At 41.3% G+C, this 22666-nt stretch overlaps 2 protein-coding genes across 3 annotated transcripts; both read right to left on the bottom strand.

Annotated features, from left to right (window-relative positions):
- Window positions 1–4395: 4395 nt before the first annotated feature.
- LOC133943632 (beta-1,3-galactosyl-O-glycosyl-glycoprotein beta-1,6-N-acetylglucosaminyltransferase-like) lies at window positions 4396–6718 on the bottom strand. The gene is made up of 4 exons (XM_062381891.1): window positions 6411–6718; window positions 5605–5698; window positions 5025–5429; window positions 4396–4938 (listed from the first exon to the last, which is right to left on the bottom strand). The coding sequence occupies exons 1-4, from the start codon at window positions 6716–6718 to the stop codon at window positions 4456–4458; spliced, it is 1290 nt and encodes a 429-aa protein (XP_062237875.1). The 3' UTR covers window positions 4396–4455.
- An 11145-nt stretch (window positions 6719–17863) lies between these two features.
- Window positions 17864–22327, bottom strand: LOC133950659 (beta-1,3-galactosyl-O-glycosyl-glycoprotein beta-1,6-N-acetylglucosaminyltransferase-like). 2 transcript variants are annotated; one of them, XM_062384737.1, is made up of 5 exons: window positions 22039–22327; window positions 20742–21118; window positions 19840–19933; window positions 19262–19666; window positions 17864–19169 (listed from the first exon to the last, which is right to left on the bottom strand). In XM_062384737.1, exons 2-5 carry the CDS (start codon window positions 21047–21049, stop codon window positions 18687–18689), a joined length of 1290 nt encoding a protein of 429 aa, XP_062240721.1. In that variant the 5' UTR covers window positions 21050–21118; window positions 22039–22327; the 3' UTR covers window positions 17864–18686. The 2 variants fall into 2 exon arrangements, with proteins under 2 accessions (XP_062240721.1, XP_062240720.1); XM_062384736.1 differs by lacking the exon at window positions 22039–22327 and having other exon boundaries at window positions 20742–21670.
- Window positions 22328–22666: the final 339 nt, after the last annotated feature.

Genomic DNA, 22666 nt, shown 5'->3' on the forward strand with positions numbered 1-22666 from the left:
GTGTTATGGATTCCTGTGTAAACTGTTTCATCTCACCCCTCATCTGTGACACCATAATAAAAATCATCTATAACCTGAGGAGGCTTGCACTAAACACATAGTCACTCCTAACCACAGATATTTCACTGCTAAGGAATTTAGAGGAAATGTATAGTGGGACAGACAAACTAGAAAACATTAACAACTATTATTGTAAAGGGACTGAAGAGACCACCAGCACAGACTGGACTTTGTAACAATTGAGAAGAATAAGGGGTTTAGTATTAGATCTGCATCTTAGCCTTTAGTGAGATAAAATATATATTTTTTCCAATCCTACACAGCAGCTGTGTCTCAATTCAGGATCTGCATTGTTAAACGACTAAATTTGCAGACATATTGGGTCACAGCAGCACGACTAGTCTGTCCCATCTTTGACGGCTCAAAGAAATGCCTCCGCAAATGTGTCCTTTATCCCAGTGAAACGTAGGCCCCCGTTGGGTGGATCCTTCCCGGCCCAACCTATCCCAGGATGCATTGTGCTTCAGTGACTAACCTCAAAGAGGAAATGGTGCAGACAAGTAACGAGAGACATTCAGTGCCTGAGTATCAGACTTCACTACAACTGAACATCCAAAATTACACATGTAAAAAAAAAAAAAAAAAGAGGCAATTAAAACCTGCTTGGCCTGTCCGACTTCAGCTCTGTTGCTCAGCAACAGCAATAAGAGTAGTACAAGTTGGTGACACTGATCACGGAAAACTTGTATAGACCACGCCATCTCTCTACATGGCCCACAGAGGAGGTGGTTGTGGGCCAGGTGGGTGGTGTCCCTTTCGAAGGATGCAACCCCTGAATTGAGATAACAGCTTTGGTTACTTTAGGGTGTTGTCAAATTTAACAAAACTGTGATTTGTTGGTTGAGGTTACAAAAAGATTGAGCACGGCTACAAGATAAAAGCTGAACTGTGTACACACAACCATTCACCTTGATGCCCTCCTTGATACTTTTTGCAACACAATTTTCCTGTAGGGACGACAGTCATGTACACAACTACTGGTGTCTCAAGTAAACATTACAACACTGACAGTCTCTGGAAGATTTAACAACATGCAGAATATGGTACATGGGGTTTAATGTATGATTCCTTCCAACGGATCCGGTGTATGAAGGAAAAGGGATCTGTTGAACTCTCTGAAACCCCCAAAACCTCAGTGCAAATAGATGTAAAAATGAAGTCTGACTCATTCTAACTTTATCCCTGTTCATTACGCAAGAGGCCATGCTAATTTGTTTAACGTCATGCCTTGTTTCACTGAGTATGTATCACAAACTACACACATCAACCCCCTTAGTGTGAAATATAAAAACACTCTTGATAGCGCTGCAGTGGAAATACAAGAGAGAGCACTAATCTCTAGCAACTGCATGTGGACTGACAATGTGGCCGTGCCTGTCATTTGTTTGACTCCTTCACTAACCTTTGCTCTCTGCCTTTCCACCCAATGCAAATCCAGATTGGATACAGATTTGCAGGAATCAGCAGCTAAGTAAGTAGTCCTCCAAGACAAGGAAAGAAAAAGAAAAAAGTTCACACGTTAAAAATGTTTATCCAAGCCAACAGTTTGGCTGACAGAGCGGAGATAAGTAAGTTTACACATCTCTGCTTTGACACATGTCTTCATTGCCAGTACAACAGTGTCATCACTATGACCTGAGTAACTTATCAAGTCAATTCATCCTCAACCTGAGACCGGTGAATGAGACCTTATCATGGATTCCGATCAGTGAAGTCATGGACGTGTATTTTACCTTATCTCATTGAGTAACAAGGATGTAACATTAAAGATTTCCTGGTTGATTTTGCTGCAGTAAAAGAGATGGAGGTGTTTTGTCTGCTGAGCCTCACTGAACTCTCCATGCTGATCTGCTCGCCTCACGGAGACATTTTCCAAACAATTCAAAGCTAAAAAGGAATGTGCTGGTCAGTAAATCCTCACCTAGTTTCTGAGGTTTGGTTTTTAGATTGTTGTGTGATGTAGTGGAATGAAACATAATCGATGGTCGGCTAAAAACATGATCGTAATCAACCTACTCACAGCAAACTCACTACTGTTCAGTTGCAATATTTAGACCTTTGTTTGAAATATTTTCATTCTAAAGCCAAAGATTCTACTATTCTTTCTGTCGTCTTCTCTCGCTAAGAGCCGACAAGAAGGGGAACTCGGCCGTTTGACAGAAACAAGACACCTGACTCCTGGCTACTTTCTCCCTGCATTGTGCTGTATTCTACCACAGCATGACTGACTATGAGCGGCCCTGCAGCATGACGTTCGCGGCACTAGCAACAGGCTGGAAAAGAATAAGCTGTGGTACAAAACATCAGGCGACTGCTTGTTCAGTGAGGGAGGTATTATCTCCTCTCACTGGGTGCTAAACATAATCCTGTAAGTACAGTGACTGTCACAGTTCTGTACTACTGTATGTTACACAGCACTTGATTGTGTGCCCAATTTATTAGTTTCTGGGGGGTTTCTCCATTTTTGATTAAGCTGTTTCATTCTCCTTTAATTCACTTTGGAGGAATAACTAAGAGGCTTGGTAATAACACAGTAATACGACAGAACAGTAGTTGTAACACTGCCAATCTGCTCACAAATACACATTTTACATACATACACATATTATACTGTACTGTAGCTTTCAGACACTCAAGGTTTACAAATGTATGACCCACAGTTACAAACTGCAGGCTTGAATTGGAATTTTAAATGTGTGGATACGCTGATCAAATTTCAATTCAAGCCTGCAGTTTGTATCGATATGAAACAGAAAGTGAAAGCTGCTTTTTGAATAGTTTATTATATAGGTATCACATCCTAAACTTGTCTTATAAACGCTACGAATTGGCTATTCTGTTAGCATTGTACATCACTGTGAACATTCTGGGGATGTCATACAGGCAGTTCCCATAGCTGCACTGATTTGTTGCATGCCTTAAGTTGCATCCTCTCTGATTACTCTGATCTGATTACTCACTCAGATGTAGAACTGTGGACTAATGTTATTTTAATCATATTTGTCTGGTGTGTGTGTGTGTGAAAACAATTTGGGGAGTGATCAGGGAATACTATGTTAACTGACGGTTGGACAGGGACAGTCGGTGTGTGTCTACTTTTATTTTTTCTTTGTTTTATTTATAAATATATTTGTGTCTTGCAAGATGTTGATCTGTTGTACAACATGTAACATTATTTGTTTCATTAAAGGTGTGTTCGTCCTCATCAGTCTTTAAAAAAAAGGTTTCACATGAAAGTTTTACCAGCGCGAGCAAACTGGGACAATAATTGTAGCCGGGAATTTTACTCCATCCCAAGCCACCTTATCTACACAATACGCCAGTCTTTTAACTGTGCAGACTAAACCTAATTGTAGATGTAACTGTTACCAGACTAGTTATAAACTTGGTAATTATTTTCTTCAAGGAGGAATGTTCGACAAATTACAATGTTTTCAAGGTATGTTATTGTGTACTGTTATAATATTAGTGTAGAGCTGTAACCCCCAGATAGGGGTGGAGGGTGCTATTTGGCACTGAAAACTTGAAAAAAGCAATTCTGAAGAAGCAGGAGTAGATGAAAATGTTTAGCATTTTATTAAAAACAAGGTTCTACAACAGAAAGACAGGAATATTCCTGGGAAATGCAAAAAATAACTAAATCATACCAGAGAAAGAAAAAGAGAAAAACAACCTAGAAAAATCTGCAGCCTCACCAAGCTGCCAACTCCTGTCTCCCCCCCTCACTACTGACTTGCTTTATAGCCTCACCTGCCTGGAACATACAATCTGTGCTGGTAAATATAAGGTGAGCTGAACAGAAAGACAAAGAGACACCACACTAGACCACGTTTGGACACTGGTTTACTGCTGACCTATCAATTCAACCTATCTGCAAAAGTTCAGCAGATAAATGCAATAGGTCGACTGAAATGTCTTCTAATGCAGCACCCGTCATCCATTCTGTCAACTCCAGCCCCTCCTTTCTCTGACCCCATTCACAGATCTGGAAAAACAACAAACAGAGCTACATAACAGACATAACAAAATCAACTGTCAACAAATACATGCTGAAAAATAATTCCAAAACCAGATTATCTACATAATCTAATCGATTATCAACATTTTCATAATAATCAAATGACAAAATATCTGATATAGGTAGAAAAGGGGGGAGAAAGCCCTAATAACAATTATTATTAATATAATTATAACTGTGCATCGCAGAGAGACGTGATTGAATGGGACTGAATAATATAGTGCCACCAATAAAACATTTTAATTTGTGTTCATCACTCAAATTTAAAATACGTCTTGAAATTAAATCACGTGATGCCACATGACCTTTCCCTGTATTGATAAAGGTTTGAATTGAATGCCATTGTCAGTTGCTATGAAAAGCCTTCAATATATCAATTATAGACCAGACAGTGCCCTTTTTCTTAGATATTTCTCCAAACAGTAGACAGGAACGGGGTCTGTGTCTATGTCAAACTTGTTTGCAAAGAGATGATGTTGCTTGAGCATCCACTGTAAGTCCCCGGCACCATATATGCATACTCCCCTGACGTGGCTGCCGTGACACTCTGGGTACCTCGCGTTCGGTGAATCCTGCGACCCCTCGTACACCTTCCACTTCACCAGGCGAGCGACGGCATTGACGTCTGACATGTCATATTTCTTGTGGTGCCATGTTGAGCCATGAACTCCGGGCATTCGCTGAATGGTTGCCCAGAACAGTTCATCAGGAATGAAGGTGTGTTTGAGCCACTCCTTCAGTGCTGGCACTCGGCGGTCCTCCAACACACTGCGGATGAAGCCCCGGCTAACCACAAAGTAGGCACTTCCAGACATTATGGTGATGTCGATGGGTGGCGGCTCATTTGCCTTCCCTGTATCCTGAGGGAGTTAAAATTGTGAATTAATGTTAAAGTGATGACCAGTAAGTTCAAATGCTAAATTTATATGTTATTCAAAATAGGTACCTGGTTTGTTCCATCTATTACTTCGTATGCATGTCTCACTCTCTCCAGATTTCCTGCAGGTATTTCTCCTGACTCTAAGCTGTTCCCGCCCTTCAGTAAACGCAGTGTCCTTACAATCTCCAGGTTGGTTTTCAGAGGGAAATCTTGGCCACAAAGGTTGATGACGTATTTCCATTGTATGCTGCTGTTATAGAGATCTGCCATACAGTTAAGGTCAGCCTGGACACGTGACCAGGCCGCATAGACCACATCAACAGGCTGACTGACCAAGAAGACGTTCGGGAAGCAGTCAGTAATTGCCCAGATGGCAAATAAGACAGAGGATTCTGCCTTTTTGTCCACATGGACACAATATATATTTTGAGGTGCGTAGATGGCTCGCAGCAGGCGCTCAAAGTTCTGCACCTAAGAGCATATACAATAATATATTAATAATGTAAATCCTTTTTGTGTACTTGAACATAACTGAAATTCACAAGCTGTGGTGAAGAGTTCCTTTGATTGATGACTTTTAAATAAATTGTTTACTCCACTTTTAAAGTTTATTTTAATTAAAATTCAGGCTTTATAATCTGCATACCTTATGATGCACAACCATAGAGTATGCCAGGGGGAAGTCCTCTTCTTCCTGGCTCAACGGAGATGTCAAGTATTTTCGTCTTAATTTGAATGCACTGTAAATAAACAATATTAAACAAAGAACTTTCAGTGATTTAAGTGGAATTCAATATTCAAATATTGGCAAAGTAAAGCGTCTAAAATCTGTAGTTTAAAGGAGACATATTGTGCACATTTTACCACAGTTGATATGGTTCCTTGGGGAATTAATGAAATGTCTGTAGCAGATTTTGGTCAAAAGGATCATTTAAAACAGCACCCTTTTTACCCTGTCCAAAACAGCCCTCCTCAGATTGACCTGTTTTGAGTGCCCGCCCCCCTCACCCGGTGAACCTGGCTGCAAGAGCCCCAGCTCCCCAGCGCAACCCCGCAGTGGGAGCAGTGGGAGCCTGAGCTGGCACAGCAGCAGCATCCTTCCTCTCTGTTGAGTCAACGTTTAGAGGTGTCCAGGGGGTCCCTTGTTTATGCGGCCACTTAAATGTCTGACGGGTAGCAGACAACACTAGCGTTAGCTCGCTCGTCCAAGGCCATGTAGCGAGACTCCCTACATGGGCATGTAGTGTGACTATGACGTTTATTTCGGTCGTAAACCCATTCGATGCAATCTTTCTAGTGTATTGTTTCTGACATAGAGGAACCACAAAAAATCGTGGGAGTTGTTATTTTCCAGAGTATTTGGGATGGTAGACATGCCAGATACCCAAATTAACGTGTAGAAGCACTACAAAAGTTGAATTTTCATAATATGTCCCCTTTAAAGCAACATACCTGCAGTCTTCGGTTGCATTCATGTAATGTTCATCAGGGATGTGAACACTCTTGTGGAAGTCTTTGGTGATGGTCAGTAATTTGGCCTGCTCCAGTGCCTCCCTCTCTCCCTGCAGGATAGCTGAGCAGTTACACACTTTCTCAGGGCTGTCATCAGAGTCTGTATACTCCAACCAGCTGTTCCCAAGAACGGAGCTGGGATTCCAGCCTGGTTTACTGAGAGTTAGTGGGGAGAGGATCCATATTGATCCCAGTGCAAAGGTGACCGTCAGGAGCAGTAGAAACATTCCTCGTTTCAGTAGCTTCATTGTGAGAGAGGAGTAGCTGTTACGTCTTCTTGCAGTGTGAGTTGTGGATGTATTCCACAAAACCTAGTCCTAGAAATTGTAAACACACACTTTTAACTAAATGCATAGTATATTTAAAAAAAAATTATGCATTGACCTGATGCATTAAACAACTATGAATTCGACGTCCTTCCATCCTCATCATCTCTATAAATACTTGCTGAATTCATATACATTTTTCAGGATAAACGGGGCGTTGCTTCTTCTGTCTGTGTGTATGAGAGAGAGAGAGAGAGAGAGAGAGAGAGAGAGAGAGAGAGAGAGAGAGAGAGAGAGTAACAAACATATGTCTGTGTGCGCACACATCTGCACACAAGGGCGTAAACAGAGACAGACCGAGTGAGTGAGTGTTTGTTTGTTGGAGGGTGCGCTCGTGATTTTTCCCATTTCCCTGGAGATACTGTTGACACTTGAACTAGAAATACAACTGTCAATTTTAATTGGGAAGACAATTACCTACAGACTCCATTACAATGCATTTCATTTAGCTGACGTTTTATCCAAAGCGACTCACAATAGGTGCATTCAACCATGAGGGTACAAACCCAGAACAACAAGAATCCAGAAAGTACAATTTCTTTAAGAAAGCCAAACTACATAGTGCTGTAAGTAAGTTCCATTTAAGTGCTACTCATTGTTGAATATATGTCAATGGTAAAACTTATTTATATATTTTTTAATTAATCGAAACAGACCTTTGAGGTGAAAGCACAGACTTTCAGCGAAAGGATCTTTAGTCAGAGAGAAATCATGAATTAACACCCAATTACTTTGGTTGAGCTGAAGAGTAGAGTAGATAAACGGGTCTTACCTGTGACTTTACCAGCACATCAGATTAGAGTTCTTCTATACCTCTCCCCTTACGTTATTATTATGACTATTACATGTAATTTAGCTGACGCTTTTTGTTCAAAGCGACTTACATTTTTAGTACACCCAGCATTTATGAGGGGCCCTTTAGGGGTTCAGTATCTTTGCCAAGGACACTTCGGCATGCAGATGGGGAATAGTGGGGATTGAACTGGCAACATTCTTGTTGGAGAACGCCTACTCTACCCCCTAGGCCACTAAGCCCCAACGTTATGTGATCAGACTGGTTGGATGCACTTGTTCTGGTCTACCCCATAGTAGGAAGCAAAACATCCTGTGCGTGCTTGGCTAAATTAAACCATGTATCCATGAATTAAATCAAAGAATGGATGACACAGGAACTAACCTCACACTTGTTTTAAGTTTAAAAATATCTGAAAGCTCGTTAAAATTTGCTCCTGCAATCAGCCTTAAAATATCACAAGATTTTTTTTTATTTTACAATAAGTGCATTCAACCATAAGGGTACAAACCCAGAACAACAAGAATCATGAAAGTACAATTTCTTCAAGAAAGCCAAACTACAAAGAGCTGTAAGTAAGTTCCATTTAAGTGCTACTAAATTGATTGTTTAAACTTGTATTCAATGTATAGTCAGATACCATATCACCCATCTTACTCTATTCATTTATGACAAGATTTACTTTAATCTCTGTCAACTTTATCTCTTATTTTTTTTAATCCTATAGAGTATTATGTGTTTGAGGAAAAAAAAGTTGGGTCTAAAACTCTGAGAACACTTTTAATATTAAGCATAATAAGTGTAAAGCTAACAAAATGCATTTTTGAATATATGTTAATTATAAAACTTATTTATATATTTTAATTAATCGAAACAGATCTGTGAGGTGAAAGCACAGACATTCAGTGAAAGGAACTTTAGTCAGAGAGAAATCATGAATAAACACTCAATTACTTTGGTTGAGCTGAAGAGTAGAGTAGATAAACGGGTCTTACCTGTGACTTTACCAGCAGCACATCAGATTAGAGTTTTATGTCTCTGACTTAATCCTATACATCTCCTCTTACGTTATTATTATGACTATTACATGTCATTTAGCTGATGCTTTTTGTCCAAAGCGACTTACATTTTTAGTACACTCAGCATTTATGAGGGGCCCTTTAGGGGTTCAGTATCTTTGCCAAGGACACTTCGGCATGCAGATGGGGAAGAGTGGGGATTGAACCGGCAACATTCTTGTTGAAGAAAGCCCACTCTACCCCCTAGGCCACCAAGCCCCAACGTTATGTGATCAGACTGGTTGGATGCACTTGTTCTGGTCTACCCCATAGCAGAAAGCAAAGCGTCCTGTGCATGCTTGGCTAAATTAAACCATGTATCCATGAATCAAATAAAAGAATATACTACCATTTGTTTGAGGGAAAAAAAGTTGGGTCTAAAACTTTGAGACCACTTTCAATAATAAGCATAAGTGTAAAGCAAACAGAATGCATTGTTGAATATATGTTAATGGTAAAACTTATTTATATTTTTTTAATTAATCTAAACAGATTTGTGAGTTGAAAGCACAGACATTCAGTGAAAAGAACTTTAGTCAGAGAGAAATCATGAATTAACACTCAATTACTTTGGTTGAGCTGAGGAGTAGAGTAGATAAAGGGGTCTTACCTGTGACTTTACCAGCAGCACATAAGATGTGAGTTGTTTGTCTGTGACTTCATCCTATACCCCTCCCCTTACGTTATGTGATCAGACTGGTTGAGTGCAGTTGTTCTGGTCTACCCAATAGTAGGAAGCACAACGTCCTGTGTATGCTTGGCTAAATGAAACCATGTATCCATGAATCAAATCAAAGAAAGGATTATGACAGGAACTAACCTCACACGTAAGTGTAAAAATACCTGAAAGCTGCTTAAAATTTGCTCCTGCAATCAGCCTTAAAATATCACAAGAATTGTTTTTATTTTACTTTCTAAAATTGCAAATAATCTGCATTATAACTCAGATCACAATCTGAGATATAATGCATTATTGAGAATAAAATACTGCTGGAAACTGCATTGTTGGAAAGAAGCTTAATCAACAGGATCTAAGAGCTGAAGAAGAGTCTGCTGGTTAACTAAGCTTAGCAATCAGACTTGAACTGCGCTCTAACTCAGTGATAAACTTTAAAAAAAATCAACACTGAGCAAAACTGTTTGACTGAATATCACGTTCTGTCATTCACCTCAGGAATAGAGCAATTCATGTAATGTCTCTTGACTACAAAGTAATATTTCAGATATATACACTCAAAGTGACACAGCTTCAGTCGAGCATCTTAAGGCGGGGCCGGCCCTTGCAATGTTGGAGCCTGAAGCCTGAAACATGCTTCTGCGTTTTCACGGGCCCGTAAGCGCAAGAGCCCTTCCGGGTCCCTTACGTGCTTATGTATCCCTCCTTACGTGCTGACGGGTGTCGACCCCCTTTTCTAAAATTTACGGCAAAGCTCCGCAAGCTCACTCAGCCCGCAAGGCTGTGATTGGTCTGCTCTACATCCCTTCTGGAGCTGCATTTCCGGTTTCATGCCCCATAATACCGGGGTTGGGGAAGCATGAATGAAAACGAGTCTTGCGCCACAGCGGCGTGAAAAGACGCAGACGCAGTTGCAGAAGCATGTTTCAGGTTTAGGCGACTGCAAATTCCAACCTTCACTCCAGAGGTTACTTCAAAAAAATTGAAGTAAATTCACTACTAGAGACTGGATGTAGGCTATAAAAAACATTACAAATATCTAATAAAAAGTATAAAAAGAGTCAGAAATCTGCTGTACTGACAGCTGATAGCTATTCATGTCGACAAAAATGAACATTAATGATGTGCAAATCTTGTGCGGGAAGCCGTCTGGTGTGTGTGTGTGTGGGTGTGTGCGTGCGTGTGTGTGCGTGTGTGTGTGGGTGAGAGAGGAAGGAGGGGGGTTGATAAGGATTCACAAAGTTAAATAGGGCAAACGCCCTGAGGTGTGAAATTCAAAATGGTGGTCTAACCCACCAGATTTGGAGCCAAAATGGCGGATTTTCCTTAGAGACGTTAGAGCCAAGATGGCGGACGGGCCTAGTGATGTAGTATCGACTATGCCCGACGGACCACGAGGCTTAGGACCAAAATGGCCGACTTAACACATGTGAGAGAAAATAGGGAATGGAGAACAAAGGTTGCTCTGATCTATCTTGTGGTTTTTAGCGCGCCAAAGTGCATTGAGTTGCGTTCAGGCTCGCTATGTCTCGGAATGTATATATGTGATGTGAGTTAGTCTGATCGGAGGAGATCTTAAACACCATCTGAGATGATCTTACGGTGAAGCGGGCAAAACCAGCTAATCGTCCGGACGGTTAACAAGGCAACACAGGAAACGCCAGCTCGTCACAGCGCGCTTTTCAAAATAGACACAGCAGTCTCAAATTAGACACGGCGGTCTTTAAACAAGCATACCATGAAATGAGACACGCTAAGTACTGAAACTAAACTCTGCCCAGACATATGCCTCTTACTTCGTACAGCTTCGCGGGTTTCTCATGCATTACATTACATTACATTACATTTCATTTAGCTGACGCTTTTATCCAAAGCGACTTACAATAAGTGCATCAACCCCGAGGGTACAGACGAACAGAACAACAAGAATCAAGAAAGTACAATTTCTTCAAAATAAAAACAAAACTACAAAGTGCTATAAGTAAGTGCCATTTAAGTGCTACGAAAAGTGTTAGTTTCAAAGAGCTCTTAGTTTTTTTTTTTTTTTTTTTTTTACATTCATTCAAGGTAAAAACGGAAGAGGTGTGTTTTTAGTTTTCGGTGGAAGATGTGTATACTTTCAGATGTCCGGATGTCGATGGGGAGCTCATTCCACCATCTAGGAGCCAGGACAGCAAACAGTCGTGATTTTGATAAGTGTTTAGCTTGCAGTGAGGGAGCAACGAGCCAATTAGCCGAAGCAGAGCGGAGTGAACGAGCTGGGGTATAACGTTTGACCATGTCCTGGATGTAGACTGGACCTGATCCATTCACAGCATGGTACGCAAGTACTAGTGTTTTGAACCGGGTGGGAGCGGCCACTGGTAACCAGTGAAGGGAGCGGAGGAGCGGAGTAGTGTGAGTGAATTTCGGTTGGTTAAAAACCAGTCGAGCTGCTGCATTCTGGATGAGCTGCAAATGTCGGATGGCAGTAGCAGGTAGACATGCCAGGAGTGAGTTACAGTAATCTAGGCATGAGATGACCAGAGCCTGGACCAGAATCTGCACTGCGTTCTGAGTGAGAAGGGGGCGTATTCTCCTGACGTTGTACAGCATGAATCTACAGGACCATGTTGTTGCATTAATGTTGGCAGTAAGGGAGCCACGAACGACACAACACTATCGAGTAGTGTTGTGTCGTTCGTGGATGATTCGTTCGTTTTGAACGAATCGTTACAAGGACTCAGGAGTAACGAGTCCTCTCAAAGAGTGATCCGTTCATTTTCTCGTGGCCGCGCATCGGGACTGTTGCATAGGCTGCTGCAGGTCACGTGGGAAAAAATCCACAGACACGTATCTGGCAGATGAACGAATCACTGATCCGAAGACTCTGTTGGCAGAAGAACGAGTCACTGATCTGAAGACACGGTCGTGAGGTGAACGATCCTTTCATCTGCTGTGTACGAGTCTTTGGATCGTTTGCACCCCCCCCCCCCCCCCCCCCCCCCGTTGAAACAAACGAATGACTCAAAAAGAGATTAGTTCATTCTAGTGAACGAGATTCAAAGAACCGACACGGTAAAAAGATCCGAACTTCCCATCACTACTATCAAGTGTCACGCCCAGAGGTTCCTAGCAGTCTGAGTGGGGGTTAACACAGAGTTGTCAAAGTTAATAGTCAGTTTGTGGATGGGAGAGTCTTTCCCTGGAAGGAAAAGTAGTTCAGTCTTGTCAAGGTTAATCTTTAGATGGTGTTGAGACATCCACTGAGAGATGTCGGTCAGACAGGCAGAGATTCGTGCTGCTACCTGTGTTTCAGATCGGGGAAAAGACAAAATTAGTTGGGTGTCATCAGCATAGCTATGGTAGGAAAAGCCATGTGAGTGACTGACAGAGCCGAGAGAGTTGGTGTACAAAGAGAAGAGGAGAGGACCAAAGACTGAACCTGAAGGGACCCCAGTAGTGAGGGGACAAGGTTCAGACACAGATCCTCTCCAAGTTACCCTATAAGTGCGTTCATTGAGGTAGGACGATAGCAGTGAGAGAGCAGAGCCTGACACACCCAGGTCCTGAAGGGAGGAAATAAGGAGCTGGTGGTTCACTGTGTCAAATGCAGCAGAGAGGTCTAGAAGGATGAGGACAGAGGAGAGATGTATTATGCGTGGGTGTGGCGCCGATTCCGGAAAGAGGAAGTGGATTCCGGAACGAGGAAGTGGAAGATTCTTTCTTTGCCTCGGGGTGGTGTTCGCGGAGTCGATTGACAGCGGCGGGGAAACGCTGGGCCAGGCAGGTGTGAATTCTGCTCTTGCTCTTGCTCCTCAACAAAGTCTTTGTCCGTCTGCAGGAAGAACAACCGTGGGGGGATTGTTTGAAGAAGATCTGTGCTTGGCCAGCAAGCGAGGTGATGGAGCGCTCTCTTCAAATTAAAATTTTGAGATAAACTAGAAAAAGATAAGCTTACGGCTGTACTAGAAAAAGTTAACTTTAAGCATTAAGAGGAACTAGGAATAAGTGACCTTAAGCTTAAAAATTAGCTAAAATTTACAAACTGTTTGTAGATTGCTTCCTTTCGGCCTCTGGATCATCTGGAACTAAACTGGGGAAATTCAGTTCTATCTTCAGAAGGTCTGGAAAGGCAGAGATTCAGGGGCACAGCAGTATTTATCTATTTTAGAGGTACAGGCCCCATTGAGGTGTGGGCCATGGGCTTTATGCAGCTACCAGCCAATAGAATGTCAGGGTTTTGACCTCAGTTGGGGGGCTTGGACATCAGTGGAAGTCTCGAGTTTCAGTGGGGTCCCGGAAGGGCTCCGGGGAGCATCTCCCCTGAGGGGAGAGGCAGCTCTTAGTCTGGCTTTGGAATGTCCTGCAGGCCCCGTTTATGACCCTTTGTCTAAATTTCGGCCCCAACACACCTTACCGTGTTTTCACAGGAAAACACCTAACCTATCTAACATGAAAATATTATAATATATCCTACGCGACAGAGAAAGGCTCCAGAATACTTAAAGGAGTACCAGTATAAAGCTGAGTGTATCGATGAGGAATGTGAAAAGATTATTTCTACAGAGTGGCTTATGATGTACCTTAAACACTTCAAGAGGCAATGGACTCTAAGAAGTCAAAAATGTGGGCTGACGCTATGAAAGAGGAGATGAACTCTTTGACAGAGAATGACACTTTCACTCTGACCCCACTGCCAAGAGGCAAACAAGCAGTGGGAGGTAGCTGGGTATATGCTGTGAAAGAAGGCCCAGATGGATCTGAGACTTGTAAAGCCAGATATGTCACAAAGGAGTATGGTCAAGTGGAAGGGATAGACTATAAAGAGACCTTTTTACCGACAGCCAACATGACCTCTGTACGATCATTAATGCAGGTGGCTGTTCAGGAGGATCTCACCCTACACCAAATGGATGTGAAAACTGCTTACCTCCATGCTCCAATGGACTCTGAGGTATATATGGAGCAACCGGAAGGTTTTGAGATCGAGTGAAAAACAGTGTAAACACAACAAGTCATTGTATGGTTGAAAAGTGTCCGGGCGTAACTGGAACATATTACTGCATGATCACCTTACAGTGAATGGTTTTGTGCAAAATGATGCTGATCATTGTGTCTTCAGCAGGCACCTGCACAGATAGACCCCTAGTGGTGCTCTGGTGCTGGCCCTTTTGCCCTGGATGAGAAAAGTGCCCTTCTGCTGGAGCCCAATTTTTTCTCAATTCTATATTATTTAAGAATAAAAATGTATCTCTCTGTCATCAATCCCCCCCAAATGTGTTTTGATATCTGACGGGGCATTTATTTGAGTTCTTGCGAGAATTTCGCCCCGACATGCTCCGCGGCGCACACAAGCGAAATGGGTAATTTTTCTTTTACTTAAGTAGATTTTGACTGATGCATTGTACTTCGCTACATTGGAAATTACATCCGTTACTGAGTAAAAAAAAAGCAAAGTTCAAGGCACAAGGCAATTCTCACTGCAGTGGTAGACACTGATATTCATGAACGCGTTCAAAAGAACGCATTCATTCATACAGCGAGCCACACCTGCCAGTAGTGATCTTTTCCGTATTTTTCAGGAGCGGCCTTTTCAAATAAAAGAAACCATTTCAAAATAAATGTTTCAAAACTTTGATTTGCTGTGCCTTTTGTTTGCAGGGTATGAATAAATAAACAGGCAAAATTAGCAATAATAAAAACAAAATAAAAAAAACATTTATTTTAGTAATTGAAGTACAGTTTAAGGCAAGGGGTAGTGACGGATAAAGTTTTCTTTAAAAAACAAGTAAAGTCTTTCATTCTCACTTTCCACCTTAAAACTATGAACTGAACTTTATAGTTCAGAATTTAAATGGTGAACAATGAACGTGAACTATTCATGTATGAAATGAACTTTGAAATTCAAGTTCATGAGAGGTGTGAACTTGCACAACACTGGTGGTAGATGCTTTATAGAGTGGATGATGGAGTCGATGCAAGCCGCCGTTGCCGTGTCACATGAGCTAGAGAAGGATGATATTGCGGACTACCAACAAGCTGCGGACGACCAAAAGTTCTTAAATGTTGTGTTGACATGTTTAATGTCATTGCACTTATTTTTTTTAAGATTCTCCTTTAATTAAAAATAACTGTTTTTGGATTGGGTTTATGACTCCTTGTCCTTTTTTGCACTGTATAGGAGCAGCCCCCATCAAGTTGTTGGAAGTAACTAAGTAACTTTTACTTAAAGTACATTTTAAATTAACTAGTTTTTACTTTTAGTTGAGTAGATTTTTAGATGGGTAGTTTTACTTGTACTTAAGTAAAGGTACTTTTACGACCTCTGGCACTGACAATGTGGCCGTGCCCGTCATTTGTTTGACACTTTCAGTAACCTTTAGTCGGAAGGCATTGGGCTGTCTTCCAACCCAATGCGAATCCAGATTGGATATAGATTTGCAGGAATCAGAAGCGAAGTAAGTAGTTCCCAAGACAAGGGGAAAAAAAGAAAAAAGTTCACACGTTAAAAATGTTGGTCCAAGCCAACAGTTTGGCAGAGTGGTGATAAGGAAGTTTACACATCTCTGCTGTGACATACGTCTTCATTGCCAGTACAACAGTGTCATCACTATGACCTGAGTAGCTTATGAAGTCAATTCATCCTCAACCTGAGACCGGTGAATGAGACCTTATCAGGGGGTTCCGATCAGTGAAGTCATGGACTCGTATTTTACCTTATCTCATTGAGAAACGAGGATGTAACGTTAACGATTTCCTGGTTGATTTTGCTGCAGTAAAAGAGATGGAGGTATTTTGTCTGCTGAGCCTCACTGAACTCTCCATGCTGGTCTGCTCGCCTCACGGAGACATTTTCCAAACAATTCAAGGCTAAAAAGGAATGTGCTGGTCAGTAAATCCTCGCCTAGTTTCTGAGGTTTGGTTCTCAGATTGTTGTGTGATGTAGTGGAATGAAACATAATCGATGGTCGGCTGAAAACATGATCGTAACCAACCTACTCACAGCAAACTCACTACTGTTCAGTTGCAATATTTATACCTTTGTTTGAAATATTTTCATTATAAAGCCAAAGATTCTACTATTCTCTCTGTCGTCTTCTCTCGCTCAGAGCCGACAAGAGGGGGAACTCGGCCGTTTGACAGAAACAAGACACCTGACTCCTGGCTACTTTCTCCCTGCATTGTGCTGTATTCTACCAAAGCATGACTGAATATGAGCGGCCCTGCAGCATGACGTTCGCGGCACTAGCAACAGGCTGGAAAAGAATAAGCTGTGGTACAAAACATCAGGCGACTGCTTGTTCAGTGAGGGAGGTATTATCTCCTCTCACTGGGTGCTAAACATAATCCTGTAAGTACAGTGACTGTCACTGTTCTGTACTACTGAATGTTACACAGCACTTGATTCTGTTCCCAATTTATTACTTTCTGGGGGGGTTTCTTCATTTTTGATTAAACTGTTTCATTCTTCTTTAATTCACTTTGGAGGAATAACTAAGAGGCTTGGTAATAACACAGTAATACGACATAACAGTAGTTGTAACACTGCCAATCTGCTCACAAATACACATTTTACATACATACACATATTATACTGTACTGTAGCTTGGTCAATAAACTGTAACATTGCAGGAAATAGAAAATCTAATTTCAGACACTCAAGGTTTACAAATGTATGACCCACAGTTCCAAACTGCAGGCTTGAATTGGAATTTTAAATGTGTGGACAATTTGAATTCAAGCCTGCAGTTTGTAACGATATGAAACAGAAAGTGAAAGCTGCTTTTTGAATAGTTTATTATATAGGTATCACATCCTAAACTTGTCTTATAAACGCTACGGATTGGCTATTCTGTTAGCATTGTACATCACTGTGAACATTCTGGGGATGTCATAAAGGCAGTTCCCATAGCTGCACTAATTGTTGCATGCCTTCAGTTGCATCCTCTCTGATTACTCTGAATTGATTACTCACTCAGATGTAGAACTGTGGACTAATGTTATTTTAATCATATTTGTCCGCTGTGTGTGTGTGTGTGTGTGTGTGTGTGTGTGAAAACAATTTGGGGAGTGATCAGGGAATACTATGTTAACTGATGGTTTGACAGGGACAGTCGGTGTGTGTCTACTTTTATTTTTTCTTTGTTTTATTTATAAATATATTTGTGTCTTGCAAGATGTTGATCTGTTGTACAACATGTAACATTATTTGTTTCATTAAAGGTGTGTTCGTCCTCATCAGTCTTTGAAAAAAAGGTTTCACATGAAAGTTTCACCAGCACGAGCAAACTGGGACAATAATTGTAGCCAGGAATTCGACTCCATCCCAAGCCAGTCTTTTAATTGTGTAGACTTAACCTAATTGTAGATGTAACTGTTACCAGACTAGTTATAAACTTGGCAATTATTTTCTTCAAGTAGGAACGTTCGACAAATTACAATGTTTTTCAAGGTATGTTATTGTGTTATTATAGCGTGGTAACCCCCAGATAGGGGTGGGGGGTGCTGTCTGGCACATAAAACTTGAACAAAAAAAAGCAATACTGAAGAAGCAGGAGTTGATAAAAATGTTTTGCATTTTATTAACAAAAAGGATCTACAACAGAAAGACAGAAATATATCCTGGGAAATGCAAAATAATAACTAAATCATAGAGGAAATTATAGAGAAAGAAAAATTGAAACAAACTAGAGACCTGATCCTACACACCTCTCCCTGATCGACCTGCTGATCTGACCCCATTCACAGATCTGGAAAAAGTACAATCAAACAGAGCAACATCATCGACATAACAAAATCAACTGTCACACATACATGCTGTAAAATAATTCAACACACAAATCAAAACCAGATTATCTACATAATCTAATTATTAATCAAAATGCGAATAATTATCAAATGACCAAATGTCTCAGTATAGGGACACAGCGCCTTGTGAAAATTGGGAAAAAAGCTCCCTTTTCACAATTATTATTATTATATTATTATCTTTGGCTGCTCTGTGCATCGCAGAGAGTCGTGATTACATTGGTGGTCCTGCTTGCTGTATTATCGCTTGTCAAGGAAAGCCGGAGCGACCATCAGGCCACTGGGAAATGTCCAGTTGCTACAGATGCCACTACAGGATTTTTCTTTTGGGCTTTTGAGTTGATTATTTTAATCGCTACAATGATAAACTGCTCGAATAGCAGTAATACGACTGAATAATATAGTGCCACTAATGAAACATTTTAATTTGTGTTCATCACTGCAGAATTATAAACAAATTTAAAATAAATCTTGAAATTAAATCACGTGATGCTAGATGGCCTTTCCATGTATTGATAAAGCTTTGAATTGAACGCCATTCTCGTTTGCTTTGAAAAACCTTCAATATATCAATTATAGACCAGACAGTGCCCTTTTTCTTAGATATTTCTCCAAACAGTAGACAGGAACGGGGTCTGTGTCTATGTCAAACTTGTTTGCAAAGAGATGATGCTGCTTGAGCATCCACTGTAAATCCCCGGCACCATATATGCATACTCCCCTGACGTGGCTGCCGTGACACTCTGGGTACCTCGCGTTCGGTGAATCCTGCGACCCCTCGTACATCTGCCACTTCACCAGGCGAGCGATGGCATTGACGTCTGACATGTCATATTTCTTGTGGTGCCATGTTGAGCCATGAACTCCGGGCATTCGCTGAATGGTTGCCCAGAACAGTTCATCAGGAATGAAGGTGTGTTTGAGCCACTCCTTCAGTGCTGGCACTCGGCGGTCCTCCAACACACTGCGGATGAAGCCCCGGCTAACCACAAAGTAGGCACTTCCAGACATTATGGTGATGTTGATGGGTGGCGGCTCATTTGCCTTCCCTGTATCCTGAGGGAGTTAAAATTGTGAATTAATGTTAAAGTGATGACCAGTAAATTCTAATGCTAACTTTATAAATATATGTTATTCAAAATGGGTACCTGGTTTGTTCCATCTATTACTTTGTATGCATTTCTCACTCTCCACAGATTTCCTGCAGGTATTTCTTCTGACTCTAAGCTGTTCCCGCCCTTCAGTAAACGCAGTGTCCTTACAATCTCCAAGTTGGTTTTCAGAGGGAAATCTTGGCCACAAAGGTTGATGACGTATTTCCATTGTGTGCTGCTGTTATAGAGATCTGCCATACAGTTAAGGTCAGCCTGGACACGTGACCAGGCCGCATAGACCACATCAACAGGCTGACTGACCAAGAAGACGTTCGGGAAGCAGTCAGTAATTGCCCAGATGGCAGAAAAGACAGAGGATTCTGCCTTTTTGTCCACATGGACACAATATATATTTTGAGGTGCGTAGATGGCTCGCAGCAGGCGCTCAAAGTTCTGCACCTAAGAGCATATGCAATAATATACTAATAATGTATCCATTTTGTGTACTTGAACATAACTGAAATTCACAAGCTGTAGTAAAGAGCTCCTTTGATTGATGACTTTTAAATAAATTGTTTACTCCACTTTAAAAGTTTATTTTAATTAAAATTCAGGCTTTATAATCTGCATACCTTGTGATGCACAACCATAGAGTATGCCAGGGGGAAGTCCTCTTCTTCCTGGCTCAACGGAGATGTCAAGTATTTTCGTCTTAATTTGAATGCACTGTAAACAAACAATATTAAACAAAGAACTTTCAGTGATTCAAGTGGAATTCAATAGTCAAATATTGGCAAAGTAAAGCGTCTAAAATCTGTAGTTTAAAGGGGACATATTATGCCCATTTTACCACAGTTGATATGGTTCCTTAGGGAATTAATGAAATGTCTGTAACAGATTTTGGTCAAAAGGATCATTTAAAACAGCCCTCCTCAGATTGACCTGTTTTGAGTGCCCCGCCCCCCTCACCCGGTGAGCCTGGCTGCAAGAGCCCCAGCTCCCCAGCGCAACCCTGCAGTGGGAGCAGTGGGAGCCTGAGCTGGCGCAGCAGCAGCATCCTTCCTCTCTGTTGAGTCAACGTTTAGAGTTGTCCAGGGGATCCCTTGTTTACTGCGTCTGATAGGTAGCAGCAGCGAGCTAACGCTAATGTTAGCTCAAGAGCTAACACTAGCCGGGCTCCACCGGCCCGGTAAGCTCACGAGCTAACGCTAGCCAGGGGAAGCCCCTAGGAAGCCGGCTAGCATTAGCTCGCGAGCTAACCGGGCCGGTGGAGCTCGGCTAGCGTTAGGTCGCTCGTCCAAGGCCATGTAGCGAGACTCCCTACATGGGCTTGGTGTGACCATAACGTTTATTTCGGTCGTAATCCCATTCGACGCACTCTAGCGTATTGTGTCTGACATAGAGGAACCACAACAAATCGCGGGAGTTGTTGTTGAAGTATTTGGGATGGTAGACAGGCCAGATACCCAAATTAACGTGTAGAAGCACTACAAAAGTTGCATTTTCATAACATGTCCCCTTTAAAGCAACACACCTGCAGTCTTTGGTTGCCTTCATGTAATGTTCATCAGGGATGTGAACACTCTTGTGGAAGTCTTTGTTGATGGTCAGTAATTTGGCCTGCTCCAGTGCCTCCCTCTCTCCCTGCAGGATAGCTGAGCAGTTACACACTTTCTCTGGGCTGTCATCAGAGTCTGTATACTCCAACCAGCTGTTCCCGAGAACGGAGCTGGGATTCCAGCCTGGTTTACTACGAGTTAGTAGGGAGAGGATCCATATTGATCCCAGTGCAAAGGTGAGCTTCAGGAGCATTAGAAACATTCCTTGTTTCAGTAGCTTCATTGTGGGAGAGGAGTACCTGTTACGTCTTCTTGCAGTGTGAGTTGTGGATGTATTCCACAAAACCTAGTCCTAGATAATGTAAAGACACACTTTTAACTAAATGCATAAATGCAAAAAATTGTTATGCATTGAACCGATGTATCAAACAACTATGAATTCGACGTCCTTCCATAAATACTTCATATTCATTTTTCTGGATAAACGGGGCGTTGCTTCTTCTGTCTGTGTGTGTGTGTGAGAGAGAGAGAGAGAGAGACTAACGAACATATGCCTGTGTGCGCACACATCTGCACACAAGGGCGTAAACAGAACCAGAAAATAGTAACCAGAAATACAACTGTCAATTTTAATTGGAAATGGTGAAGGTCACTATTGGAGGTGCTAAACTCTTTGTACAACACAGACTTATTGACAGAAACTACTCTACACAAAATACTCCATTACAATGCATTTCATTTAGCTGATGTTTTATCCAAAGCGACTCACAATAAGTGCATTCAACCATGAGGATACAAACCCAGAACAACAAGAATCAAGAAAGTACAATTTCTTCAAGAAAGCCAAACTACAAAGTGCTGTAAGTAAGTTCCATTTAAATGCTACTAAATTGTTTGTTTAAACTTGTATTCAAGGTATAGTCAGATACCATATCACCCATCTTACTTTATTCATTTATGACAAGATTTACTTTAATCTCTGTCAACTTTATTTCTTATTTTTTTTAATCCTATAGACTACTATGTGTTTGAGGATAAAAAGTTGGGTCTGAGACCACTTAATATTAAGCATAATAAGTGTAAAGCAAACAGAGTGCATTGTTGAATATATGTTAATGATATAACTCATTTATATTTTTTAATTATTGGAACAGATATGTGAGGTGAAAGCACAGACATTCAGTGAAAGGAACTTTAGTCAGAGAGAAATCATGAATTAACACTCAATTAATTTGGTTGAGCTGAAGAGTAGAGTAGATAAATTGGTCTTACCTGTGACTTTACCAGCAGCACATAAGAATAGAGTTTTATATCTCTGACTTCATCCTGTAACTCTCCCCTTAAGTAATGCGATCAGACCGGTTTGGTGCACTTGTTGTGGTCTACCCAATAGTACAACGTCCTGTTCATGATTGACAAAATGAAACCATATATCAATGACTCAAACTAAGCTTAGCAATCACACTTGAACTGTACTCTAACTCAGTGATAAACTGAGTTCGACATATTTGCATATCCGTGACATATTGGCATATCTTTGACATATTTGCATATCTGTGACATATTTGCATATTTGCACTTCTGTTATTTTATTTTCTCCTCAGCTGTTTATATATATTTAGTAGAGATGAGCCGGATACTTGGCTGAAACGAGTATCCGGTACGGATAAAGCACTTTTGCCGAGCACAAGTATTATACGAGTAATACGAGTCATTATCTGTGCTTGGACTGAATGAAAATCCTCACACAGCGTTACAGCGCTCTGCTCACTCACTCACAGAACAGCTCTCTGTCTCTCTCAGTCACTCAGGTTCGCGGGTCTTTTCGGTTAACGTTTAGGGTTTCTTCAGCTTGAAGTTTGTATTTATTTCAGTTTGTACATACTTATTTACCAGTAGA

Source organism: Platichthys flesus, chromosome 3 (assembly GCF_949316205.1).
Source record: "Platichthys flesus chromosome 3, fPlaFle2.1, whole genome shotgun sequence".
Lineage (NCBI taxonomy): Eukaryota > Metazoa > Chordata > Actinopteri > Pleuronectiformes > Pleuronectidae > Platichthys > Platichthys flesus.